The 13,486-nt window shown below is 36.6% G+C and overlaps 2 protein-coding genes across 6 annotated transcripts in view; one reads left to right on the top strand and one right to left on the bottom strand.

The window, feature by feature from the left end:
• ANKRD45 (ankyrin repeat domain 45) overlaps positions 1–13,486 on the bottom strand; it is a 56,482-nt gene that overhangs the window by 17,516 nt on the left and 25,480 nt on the right. For all 5 annotated transcript variants that reach the window (XM_008985005.5, XM_078356280.1, XM_078356282.1 and 2 more), the window contains 2 exons: positions 13,026–13,365; positions 10,601–10,768 (listed from right to left, as the gene is read on the bottom strand). In XM_008985005.5, coding sequence (XP_008983253.1) covers positions 10,601–10,768; positions 13,026–13,350 — 493 coding nt within the window. In that variant the 5' untranslated portion in view covers positions 13,351–13,365. The remainder of the gene's footprint in view (positions 1–10,600; positions 10,769–13,025; positions 13,366–13,486) is intronic.
• On the top strand, positions 7,259–9,320 carry TEX50 (testis expressed 50). Its single transcript, XM_008985002.5, has 2 exons — positions 7,259–7,725; positions 8,990–9,320. Exons 1-2 carry the CDS (start codon positions 7,402–7,404, stop codon positions 9,203–9,205), a joined length of 540 nt encoding a protein of 179 aa, XP_008983250.1. The 5' UTR covers positions 7,259–7,401; the 3' UTR covers positions 9,206–9,320.

Raw genomic sequence — 13,486 nt, 5'->3', positions numbered from 1 at the left:
ACCAAATACTTAATGAAGAACTAATACCATTCCTACTCAAACTATTCTGAAAAATAGAGGAGGAACAAATACTTCCAAATACATTTTACAGAGCCATTATTACCCTGATATCAAAACCAGATAAAGACACATAAAAAAACAAAAACCAAAAAACTACAAGCCAATCTCCCTGATGAATATTGATGCAAAAATCCTCGACAAAATGCTATCACACTGAACTCAACAACAAATTTAAAAGATCATTCATCATGACTATCATCATGACCAAGTGAGATTTATCCCAAGGATGAAACGATGTTTCAACAAATGCAAATCAATTAATGTGATACATCATATCAACAGAATGAAGGACACCAACCATAGGATCATTTTAATTGAGGCTAAAATTTAATATCCCTTCAAGTAAAAACCCTCAAAAACTGGGTACAGTAGGAACATATATCAACACAACAAAAGCCATACATGACAGACCCATAGCTGGTGTCGTGTAGCCAAAACTGAAAGCCTTTCCTCTAAGATCTGGAATAAGACAAGAATGCCCACTTTTACCACTGTTATTCAACATAGTGTTGGAAGTCTTACCTAGAGTAATCAAATAAGAAAAATAAAATAAAATGAGCATCCAAATTGGAAAAGAAGAAGTAAAATTATCCTTGATGCCAGTTGATATATTATTATATTTGGAAAAATGTAAAGAATCCACCAAAAAACGATTAAAACTGATAAACAAATACAGTAAAATTGCAGGATATAAAATCGACATTCAAAAATCAGTAATATTTCTATAGGCCAACAATGAACAATCTGAAAAAGAAATCAAGAAAGTCATCAAATTTACAATACATACAAAGAAAATAAAATACTTAGGGATAAACTTCACCCAAAAAGTAAAAAATATCCATAACAAAAACTATAAAAGACTGATGCAAGAAACTGATGAAGAGGACACAAAAAATGGAAAGACATTCCATGTTCATAGATAGAAAGAATCAATATTGTTAAAATGTTCATACTATCCAAAGCAATGTACAGATTCAATGCAACCCCCATCAAAATACCAATGAAATACTTCACAGAAATAGAATAAACAATCCTAAAATTTATATGGAATCAGAAAAGACCCAGAATAGCCAAAGACATCCTGAGCAAAACAAAAACATAAAAACTGAAGGAATCACGTTACTTGACTTTAAATCATACTATAGAGCTATAGTAACCAAAACAGCATAGGACTAGCCTAAAAACAGACACAAACACCAATGGAACAGAATGGAGAACCCAGAAATAAATCCATACATCTACAGTGAACTCACTTTTGATAAAGGTGCCAAGAATACATTGGGGAAAGGATAGTCCTTTCAATAAATGGTGCTGGGAAAACTGGAAATCCATATGCAGAAGAATGAAACTAGACCCCATCTCACACTATATACAAAAATTAAATCAAACTGAATTAAAGACTTAAATATAAGACCTCAAACTATGAAACGACTGCAAGAAAACATTTGGGAAACTCTCCAGGATATTGGTCTGGGCAAAGATTTTTTTCTGTAATACTCTATAAGCACAAGCAACCAAAGACAAAATGGACAAATAAAATTATCATGTTAAAAAGCTTCTGCACACAAAGGAAACAATCAACAAAGTGAAGAGACAACCCACAGAATGGGAAAAAACTACCCATTTGACGAGAGATTAATAATCAGAATATATAAGGAGTTCTAACAACTCAGGAAAAAATCGAATAATCCTATTTTTATAATAGGCAAAAGATGTGAATAGACATTTCTCAAAAAACATACAAAATGGCAAACCAGTATATGAAAAGGTGCTCAACATCATTGATCATCCCGAGAATGCAAATCAAAACTGCAATATCTCATATCACCCCAATTAAAATGGCTTTTATCCAAAAGACAGGCAATAACAATTGCTGGCAAGGATGCAGAGAAAAGGGAACCTTTCTACATTGTTGGTGAGAATGTAAATTAGCACAACCACTATGAAAAACAGTTTGGAAGTTCCTCAGAAAAACTAAAACTATAACTAACATACATACAATCCATCAACCTTACTGCTAGGTATTCACATATACTCCAAAGAAAGGAAATTAGTATATCGAAGAGATGTCTGCACTGGCATGTTTTTTTACAACACTATTCACAATAGCCAAGATTGTAAGCAATCTAAAGGTCCATCAACAGATGAATGGTAAAGAAAACATGGTACGTATACACAATGGGGTACCATTAAGCCATAAAAAAGAATAAAAGCCAATCCTTTGCAACAAAATGGATGGAACTAGCGATCACTATGTTAAGTGAAATAAGCCAGGCACAGAAAGACAAACCTTGCATGTTCTCACTTATTTGTAACATTTTGCTGAGAGAAATAAAACTCAAATAAATTCAACAGCTTACTGTATTCCTAGATGGGACAACTGAACATTGTAAATTGTACATTAGTCCCAAATTAAGTTAAAGGTTGATGTACTGGTTTCCTGTAGCTGCTATGTCACATTACCACAAATTTGGTAGCTTAAAACAACACACATTTTATCCTCTGACAGTTCTAGAGGCCAGAAGTCTGAAACTGGTTTCACTGAGCTAACGTCAAGGTGTTAGTAGGGCTGATTCCTTTTGGAGGCTCTGAGGGAAGAATCTGTTCTTTGCCTTTCTCTTATGGCTTCAATTTCTAGTATTCCTTGGCTATAGTCCCTTCCTCCATCTTCAAATACATCACTCCAATCTCTGCCTCCATCACCAAATCATCTCTTCTGTATCAAATTTCCCTCTGCTTCCCACTTATCAGGAGACTGTCGCTACATTTAGGTCCCACCAGGATAATCCAGGATAATCTCCCCATCTCAAGATCCTTAAGGATCTGCAAAGTCCCTTCTGTCATGAGGTAACATTCACAGCTTCCAGGGATTAGGACCTGAATACCTTTGATAGCCATTATTCAGCTAACCACAATCTGCCCTCTGCCCTATTTCCTAAAATTCACATCTATCCCGCATGCAAAATATATTCACCCATCTTCAAATCCCCCAAATTCTAGACCTGTTACAATATCAACTCATGTCTAAATTCACATCAAATGTCATCATTTCAGAAGTCTCAAATCTTATAATCTAAATCATCTAAACAAGGGATGAGTGAGACTGGGTATGACCCCTCCTAAGGCAAAATTCACTCCATCTATGGATCTGTGCAACTAGAAAACAAGTTATCTTCTGAAATACAATGGTGGTACAGACATAGAATAACCGTTATAGACATTGTCATTCAAAAAGGGAGACAAGAAGAAGAGAAGAATCACTGCTCCCAAGGAATTCTGATATCCAGCAGGGCAAATTCTATTAGATTTCAAGGCCTGGGAATAATTCTCTGTGGCTCAAGACTCTGCCCTCTGGTCCTGAGGCTTTACCTCTGGGCCTGAGGTTCTTCCTGAGTCATCCTTCCTTGTTCATGAAAGATATTATGTGTTTGCAGCTGAATAGTTTTATCAGTCTATTTCCTGCCTATAGAATTTTGGGAGTCCAGTGTCCTCTTTTTCATTTTGTCCTCTGTCTGCCTGTTTATCCAGGCTGGCGTTTCTGCTGATATACCATTCTCAAACACCTTCTGAGTCTCCCTGCATGCCACAGAGATTCACTCCATTAGACAACAGGCTCCTTCACAGATCTTTTGGGAATAATCTCATTTCTCCTACTGACTTCTGCTGAGATGGTTAAGGGGATCCATTTATCACATACCTAATCTCTTTAGCCACCTTCTTGGCTTTCTCTCCAGAGCATACTTTCTTGACAGTCAATCTCTTCATTTTAGCAGCTTTTATAACCTGGATAGGCTGAGAATTTCCCAAGTCATCAAAACCTGTTCCCCTTTTGCTTAAAAAATTCTTCCTTCAACTTACCTCTCTCCTCTCACAGTCTACTATAAGCAGTAAGAAGAAACTGGGTCAGACCTTCAACATTGCTTGGAAATCTCTTCAGCTAAATATTCAAGTTCATCCTTGAAAGTTCTGCTTTCCACATAATGACAGGACACAATTCAGCTAAGTTTCTGTCACTATGTAGCAAGACCGCCTTACCTTCAGTTTCCAATAACCTGTTCCTCCTTTCCTTCTGCATCTTCACTAGCAGCACTGTTTATCACTTATATTTCCACCACTATTCTGTTAATGATAATTTACATATTCTTTAACACAATACAGGTGTTCTCAACTGTGCTCTTAATTTCTGAGTCCTCAACAGAGGCACCTTTAATGTCCACATTTCTGCCAACAGACTATGCAAGGCAATCTAAACTTTTTTCTATCATGCAGCTCAAAATTCTTCCAGCCATTTATCCACTATCAAATTCCAAAGCCACTTCTACATTGTTAGGTATTTGTTATAGCAGCAACCCATTTCAAGGTACCAAAATCTGTACTAGTTTCCTATATCTAGTAAAATAAAAAATAAAAAATACCAAGCAACAATTTATTCTTTTACAGTTCTGGAGGCCAGAAGTCCTAAGTCAGCTTCACTAAAGTCAAGGTGTTGCCAAGGCTGATTCCTTCTGGAGGTTATGAGAAGAAGATCTGTTCCTTGCCTTTTCAGCTTCTGGTCACTACCTATATTCCTTGGCTTGTGGCCCCCGCTTCTATCTTCAAAGCACATCATCCCAATCTCTGCTTACATCATCACATCACTTTCTTCTCCTCTCTATCAAATATCCCTCTACTTCCCTTTTACAAGGGGCAGTTATGATTACAGTTAGGGCCTACCTGGATAATTCTCCATCTCAAGATCCTTAACTTAATCATATCTGTAAGTCCTTTTTTGAGATATAATATTCAAAGGTTCTACAGATTCTGACCTGAATATCTTTAGGATTATTATCCAGCCTACCACAGTTGGTACATACAATCTCATAAAATTCCAAACAATAATATTTGAGAGACTTGATGAAATCACTCTAAAGTTCAATCGTGTTATCTCTAACACCTAACAATCTCTTTAAGCCTCATTTGCTATCCAAAAGTAGACATAAAAATACCTTCCACAGTTGAATTCAGACCCATATCTGGAATAGTATTAAAAATTATGGACATAACTGGTCATCTTGCTTCTAACTCCTCACAGCTTTAAATATATCATTCAACTTGCAAGCAGAAATAATTCCCTAAGCTTGAATCCAAGGTTTAGGTTTTGGCTCCACTAGTTAAGTAGACTAGAGTCAGTGGTGGTTCCAGAATTTCAATAAAAGATAGAGTTTAGAAGAGAAATTAGTTGGAAAATGGGACTAAGAAACTTGTCATGAACTGCATTTACATAATAAGCACACTGTTTTTCTGAGAGCACACATTTATTTTGGGCAACTTAGTAGAGCAAGAAGCATATCACAAGCACTCCCTTAATGTTACCGTACCTTAACCACACTAACCTTAGTTTCCTCATCTATACAACTAAAGTATTTTAGTACAATCCTCATGGTTGAGGATTATAGTACATGGTATACACCACATACTATAGTACATAGTATAATGCATAATGTAATATAACACAGCATATAGTATATGGAGTATATTGCAAAATATAGTATTATGCATGTAAATGTCTTGGCACAGTGCCTAGAACACAGTAAAGCATTCCATAAATTTCTTATTATGTCATTCCTCTTCTCAAAACTCTATAACTGACTTCCTATTGCCTGCTGAATAAAATACAGGACCCTCCAAAATCTCTCTAGCCACAAACTAACTTTCCAGCTTCATCCCTTCAACATTCATTCAGAGATCCTATCCACTATTCACTTCCCGTTCCTTCTGCCCCCAGATATCAACATGGTTCCCTCCTTCCACCAGCCCCTTCTGGTCCCTGCTCAAGCATCACGTTATCAAAGAGCCCTCTCGTAATTTCCCTCTACAAAATTACACACACACTCACTCACTTGCTAGCCACTTCCTAAACACCTTCCCACTCTATTTTTCTCTTTAGCACTCCACAGATATAGACATACAGATTTAGATAGATACAATTATTTTCTATATCCCCCTACTAGAAAGTAGGCTCCATGAAGGTAACGATTCTGTTTTGGGCTACGTTGTGTATGTATTCTCAGATCCTAGAACAGCGTTTAGAACAGCCAGCACTCAACAAATATTTGTTATATGAATGCTTACACAAAATGTCTTTGCTTATTATGTTTCCCCAATCTTAGATGCCCTCTCTACACTGACACCTACCAAAATTCTACTCATTCTTCAAAGCCCACTCACATATATCTTTTTCTGTGAAATTTCCTAATTCCCCCTAGTGGAACTCATTGCCCTCTCAGCAAGTACCTGTTTATAATTTTATTTAGTTCTCATTTTGTTGAATGAGAACTATTTATTTTTTATAATAAAATAAGAATCATTTTAATTATTATCTTGGTTTTTGCTTTTATTTCTAGATTGTACACTCTTTAAAGGCAAGGTCTATGTCCCATCTTTTTATCATATATCATGACACCTTCCTCACCCCTTACCTACTACCTGATAGCACATCACCACCACAGGAATATATTATAAGAGACAGGCCCTGTAATCCCAGCACTTTGGGAGGCCAAGGCAGGTGGATCACGAGGTCAAGAGAACGAGACCATCCTGGTCAACAAGGTGAAACCCTGTCTCTACTCAAAATACAAAAAATTAGCTGGGCATGGTGGCGCGTGCCTGTAATCCCAGCTACTCAGGAGGCTGAGGCAGGAGAATTGCCTGAACCCAGGAGGCGGAGGTTGCAGTAAGCTGAGATCGCGCCATTGCACTCCAGCCTGGGTAACAAGAGTGAAACTCTGTCTCAAAAGAAAAAGAGACAGGCACTCAATATTTGTTGAACTATTTGAAGGGAAGGACATTCCCAAACAAAAAAATAGAAGCAGATGCTAGGTTATGTGAAGTGGTATACTGTTCTTTAAGTAAATGTAAAACTGAAGTCCTTCAGAAGAAGGGTTAGAGGTGATATAAGTAAGTTGTTTCCATGAGATTCTATTAATGTGACTATAGTTGAATTAATTAGCTAGCAAAATATTAGTAAAGTCTTCATTTTTAGGAAAATTGAAGAAGCTCAAATCATTCTGGCAAAACAACAACAACAGAAAAGTATCTTTAAGAAACTCAATGTGATTGGTCAGGTAATTCCTTTTTGATGTCACTGAGCTTACTGCTGAGTCAGTATGACTGATGATGTCACAATGATCATCAGTGTATATTTGCTGGGCATATTTTGCTGACTGGCAAGGTTATATGAAGTACTTTCTATTGAATTACCATATTAACTAATTATTCCTGGCATCTTCTGCTGTCTCTGTTTTGGCTATTTTAAAATAGCTAAATTTTAGCTAGGTTTTTTTTTTCCAATTGAGAAAAAAAATGTCTAATCAAGGACTATTGCTGATTTTTTCTCTGTTGTTTATCTGCTTCATCAGGGACACTTTCGGCATTTGTGATGGAACTATCTGGGCAAGGGTTGGATGGGAGATTCTTCCAGAAGAAGTACATTATTGGAAAGTTAAGCGTCCTCCATCTTACTATCTGCCATATCCTCTGGATAAACTATGCTGCAACTTGGCTAACATGGATATATTTTGGAGTTCTTTATATCTCATTGATATTTTATTACAAGCTCTCCTTTTCATCTTATCTGTTCTGTCTGTGCATTACCTGTGGATGAAATGGAAGAAACACCAAATAAAGGTGAATTAATGATATAAGTAGTAATAGTCACAAAATCTCTAAGGGTTTAGAACATAAGATAATTAGTTACTGCCAGGCGCGGTGGCTCAAGCCTGTAATCCCAGCACTTTGGGAGGCCTAGGCGGGTGGATCACGAGGTCAAGAGATCGAGACCATCCTGGTCAACATGGTGAAACCCCGTCTCTACTAAAAATACAAAAAATTAGCTGGGCATGGTGGCGCTTGCCTGTAATCCCAGCTACTTGGGGTGCTCAGGCAGGAGAATTGCCTGAACCCAGGAGGCGGAGGTTGCGGTGTGCCGAGATCGCGCCATTGCACTCCAGCCTGGGTAACAAGAGCGAAACTCCATCTCAAAAAAAAAAGAAAAAAGATAATTAGTTACTGTGTTTTATTCCTCATTATAACCTTCCCCTAACTTCCCATTCATCCCCAGCATCTAGTACAATGTCTTGCTCATACTAGGTGTTCAAAAAATGTGTATTGAATTAGAAGGTCCTTAAAATCATCTAGTTCCCTCTACTTAAAGTTACAAAACACACCAAAAAAAGTAGTGTACTACCATGAGGAGAATGTATGGGAAATGAAGTTATCTGTCTGGGTCCCGAGGTAAGTCATTTGCTCTTTCTCAGCTGCCTCATCCATAAAAGGATCTGGAACAAGGGGTCTCTTAGAACCCTTCCAGATGTACCTAAGGAATCGAAGTACAAAGGTTGGCATGTAATTTTTATATGGGTTGTAATCTAATTTCTAATATTAGAACAACTCTCTGGGAAATAGAACTTTTTAAACTATTATATAATTTCCCACTTTGCCAATACATGAAACCATAGTTTGAGAGGCAATCTTAAAAGCTCATTGATAAAAAAAACAAACAAACCTCACTGACCTTCAGAACAATTAGATATTTATAAACATTTTCTTATTTTTAAAATGACTGTGACTTTATGGTATTATACCTTTGGGTACTTTAGTAAAGGAATATATTTTGCTAATCAAATAATTTCTCCCAGCAAAGTACCCTAACCATAGAACACACTAATTGTTTGCTGATGGTGATAATGATCATATATGTGGCATATAGATAACATTTCTTCTGCACTTTTACCTTTCTTCTATAGTGACCATCCTTTTGCATAAATAATTGATGTTTGCTGTTTTCATAAAGTTTAAGTTTATACATTTAGAACACAAATTTAATTTGAACCATATTATTGAACTATACTATTTTATGTAGATAAAACCTATATTGTTTTTCTCCTTTTAGCTGAAAAACCGATCATCCTCAGAAAAATCTGGTAATGATCTAGAAAGTACATCCATCCAAGACATTGACCAAATACTCTACAGACTAGATACCACAACATCAATGATATTCAAGATCTTGGAGCACAGGTCTTACCATCCTTCCTCTAATAAAATTAAGCACTGGGAATTAAAGAAAAAGAAGAAGACTAAAGAAGAAGGAGCCAAAAGATACTAAATATATGCATATGCAAATACAGCTTAGTCAAACAGACTACAAACTCATTTAATTTCACAGCAATCCCTAAAAAGTAGGAACTATATTGTTGGCCCCTTTTACAGAGAAAGAAACTGAGGCATAGAAAATTTAAGCGACTTATCATAATTGAAGCACCAAGGTCACATAGATTTCAAGTAGGGGCACCAGTATTTAAACTCAATCTCAAGAGGACATGTACTCAACCCTTTTGTTATTGTACTTATGTTATAGCCCACCTGTGGAAACTGATTCACTGCTCAATAAAGCAATCTTGTCACCGTTCTCCAACATGCCACTTTCACTCACAGCTCTAAGATTTTGCTCATGCCCTTTCCCCTTCTATTGCCTATTCAAATCCCATCCATTCTTCAAGGCCGGGCTCAAGCCCGACATGCTCTGACTTCCTATTCTTTCACTACCCTGTAGCACAGAATACCTGTTTTGCCAGTTTTAACCTTTCATCACAGTCTTTCTGATATTTTGATATAATTGTTGAATGTGTCCATAACTTATCATCTCCCACCTAACAAGTATCCAGAGGTCAGGAAAAACCAATTATATCTACAGCAATGCTATGCTCACAATGGGAATTCAATAAATGCTTGTACAAAAGTACATCTTCCTGAAATCTCTTTAAGCTATATTTTACAGGGCTGTGGGAAGTATATGTGTAAAATATTAGCAAAAGTCAAAATAGTACTGTTTTTTGAACTTTTTATTGAAGTATAACTTAAAAACAGAAAAGTGCAAAAATTATGTGTACAGCTCAATGAATTTTCACAGACACATACCCATGTACCAGCAACCAGGTTAAGAAAAAGAACATTACATCCCAGAAGTTTCCCAATGCCTAAGGGTAGCTGTTATTCTATTAACACTATAAATCAATTTAGTGTAAAGAAATCTTTCTAAAATTATTGTTACAACTTTTTTATATTAGAGAAATCAAATATATTACTCAAATTATGCCATTTTTTAAACATTTAAGGAACAAGCCACTTTGCCTGAGTCTCTCAGAAAATGGCTTTGAACATATATATTGAACATTCAATAATCTTCTCTTATAGAAATTATTTTCTCATAGAAAATAACTGGTGAGAAATTTCTTATAGAAATTATTGGTGAGAAAATTATTGGTGAGACAGAAGTTGGCAAATCAACAAGCTTCCAATATGTACAGTTCCTAATAAATACAATGTTTAGGGCCAACAGCAAAATAAAGAAAAAGGGAAATTTTTCATTTATTATTGCTAACTGTGACTGTGGTTGTATCTACAAATAAAACACTGTGAACAAAGGTGGCATAGCCTATACCTCATAGGAGAAAAACGCATCACATCAGTCTGTTTGCTAACCCCTTGTGAGCTTCCTTACCTGCCCAGTCCAGGAATTCAACACACTCAGTCTGGGAATATTTAGCAGCAACATCTCGAGCCCTTTCTTCCCGGAAGTTCAAAGCTTCTATATCAACATCCAGTTCTACTAGTGCTTTCAAAGTTTCCAAACGACCCCAGGCTGCAGCACAGTGTAAGAGTGTGTACCCTAACAAATGGAATGAAGATGGTGAGATCAAACAGATTACATTGTTTCAGGCTAATTTATATAGCGGAAGATCCTAATGGCCAGATGCAGTGGCTCACACCTATAATCCCAGCACTTTGGGAGGCCAAGGTGGCAGGATCACCTGGGGTCAGGAGTTTGAGACCAGCCTGGCCAACATGACAAAACCCCCTCTCTACTAAAAAATACAAAAATTAGCCAGGCGTGGTGGTGCACACCTATAATTCCAGCTACTTGGGAGGGTGAACCCAGGAGGTGGAGGTTGTGGTGAGCCAACATTGTTCCACTGGCTGACAAAACTAGACTGCCTCAAAAACAACAAAACAACTATATATATATATATTACATATATATATATGCATTTTACATATATATATATCAAATCAAATGTTTTTCAACTGTCATTTTCACTGAATGCAATCTAGGTATTATCAACCTTTCCTTTCCGTCTATTCTCTTTCTTTCTTTCTTTCCTTTTTTTTTTTTTTTTTTTTCCAGAAACAGGGTCTTATTATGTTACCCAGGCTGGTGTTGAACTTCTGACCTCAAGCAATCCTCCTACCTTGGCTTCCCAAAGTGCTGAAATTATAGGTATAAGCCTTTGCACCTGGCCTCCAGCAGCCTATTTCTTTATTTTCAATGTCATTAATTTATTCCATTATTTTTCTTTTACTTGCTTTTTTTTTTTTGGTTTTTGGAGACAGAGTTCTCACTCTGTTGGCCAGGCTGGAGTACCATGTGGCACAATCACAGCTCACTGCAACCTCAGTCTCCTGGGTTCCAGGAATTCTCCTGCCTCAGCCTCCCAAGTAGCTGGGATTATAGGCATGTGCCACCATGCCTGGCTAATTTTTGTATTTTGAGTAGACAGGGTTTCACCATGTTGGCCAGGTTGACCTCAAACTCCTGACTGCGGGTAATCCGCCTACCTCAGCCTCGCAAAGCGCTTGGATTACAGGTGTGAGCCACTGCCCCTGGTCTTTTCTTTTACTTTATTTGGTTACTCAGTTGTTCTTTTTCTAACTTGTTGAGTCAAATGCTTTGCTTACTAATTTTTTATGTTTCTTATATTCTAACATATGCATTATACTAGAATTTTAATTTTAGTTGTATCCCATAGGTTTGGACATATAGTGATCCTGTTGTCACTTAAACATTTCATAATTTTCATTATATCTTCTGTGACCAATAGACAATTTAAAGTGTGTTCTTAGCCAGGCATGGTGGCTCATGCCTCTAATCCCAACACTTTGGGAGGCCACTCCCAGTGGGAGGTCAGGAGTTCGAGACCATCCTGGCCAACATACCAAAACCCCATCTCTACCAAAATATACAAAAATTAGCCAGGCGTGGGGACCCACACCATAGTCCCAGCTACTAGGGAGACTAAGGTGTAAGAATCGCTTGAACCTGGGAGGTGGAGGTTGCAGTGAGCCGATATCATGCCACTGCACTCCAGACTGGGCAACAGAGTGAGACCCTGTCTCAAAAAATAAAAATTAAAAAAAATTAAATAAAGTGCGTTCTTGCTTTCAGTTTTGTTATCTTTTTGTTACAATTTTCTAATTTTATTTTGTTGTCACTGATCAAAGACTATATCTTCGATACTTGTTAGGACTTCCTTTAGGACTCAACATATACCAATATTTTTTAAATGTTCCATATGAGCATGAATAGAATGTATATCCTGTCTTTGCTGAAGATCATGCTGATGATCATTTTTTTAAATTTTCTAACATGACCACGTATTATATTTGCAATCTGAAAAAAAAAATTACTGAATTTAAAATGCTAATTAGATGATTGCTAAAAATTAATATATCTTCAATGGAAAGAGATAACAGCAAATTATTACACATTTACTATATATCAATTTACTACATACCAAGCACTAAAATATTTATTTTATCCTATTTAATTCTCATTATACCCTATAAGGAAAATACAGTTATTATCCCCATTTTGCAGATGGAAAAACAGATACACAAAAAGATCAGGTAACTTACCAAATCACACAACTAATAAACAGTGAAGTCTATTTTCTATAATATTATACTATGTAATATCAACACTGATACATTTACATGTATACACATACATACACCCATATAGATGTATATATATATACATATATGTAAAGTATAAAACAAGAACATCAAATATATCTAACCTTAAAGATATTACATGGCATCTTTAGGTAATCATAAGTAATAATGATGAGAGAAAAAAGACAAAATACCTCTGGTGGTTTTTTCATTCAGATTCACACCGTATTTCGCCAAAGCTCTAATCACGTCACTTTGCCCAGCCATGCAAGCTGCATACAACAAATTTCTCCCAACAATGTCTTCTTCTAAGAGAAGCTGCATGGCCTGTTCATGATGAGGATTCTCTGGATCCTCAAAAATCTTCTGCAAACCCACTACATCCCCTGTGAGAGCAGGCTGTAAAAGGGGGTTCCTGGGGCCTCTTTCCTCTGGTTCTTGGACTTCCTCTTCATCTTCTTGCTGTTGTTGTGAGAAAAATTCTGAGCTCTCTGACTCGCGAGGTCCTTCTGACTCCATTAACTCCAAAAATACCTATGACCAAAAAAAAAAAAGTTATAAAAACCTACTCAAATACATCAGTGTTTGTTTATTTATTTGCTCAGCCAACTGACAATATAGATGGTATAAAAATACTTAACGAGTTGAAAATAAC

This window comes from Callithrix jacchus, chromosome 18 (genome assembly GCF_049354715.1).
Source record: "Callithrix jacchus isolate 240 chromosome 18, calJac240_pri, whole genome shotgun sequence".
In the NCBI taxonomy this organism is placed as follows: Eukaryota; Metazoa; Chordata; class Mammalia; order Primates; family Cebidae; genus Callithrix; species Callithrix jacchus.
The sequence above is the reverse complement of the archived record's forward strand: the minus strand, read 5'-3'. Positions and strand labels throughout refer to the sequence as shown.

Bases quoted from the DNA above. Each gene is read 5' to 3' on its own strand.
- TEX50 (XM_008985002.5), top strand. From the start codon at position 7,402: ATGTCTAATCAAGGACTATTGCTGATTTTTTCTCTGTTGTTTATCTGC. The intron at 7,726-8,989 runs GTGAATTAATGA...TTCTCCTTTTAG, and splicing joins GGAAGAAACACCAAATAAAG to CTGAAAAACCGATCATCCTC.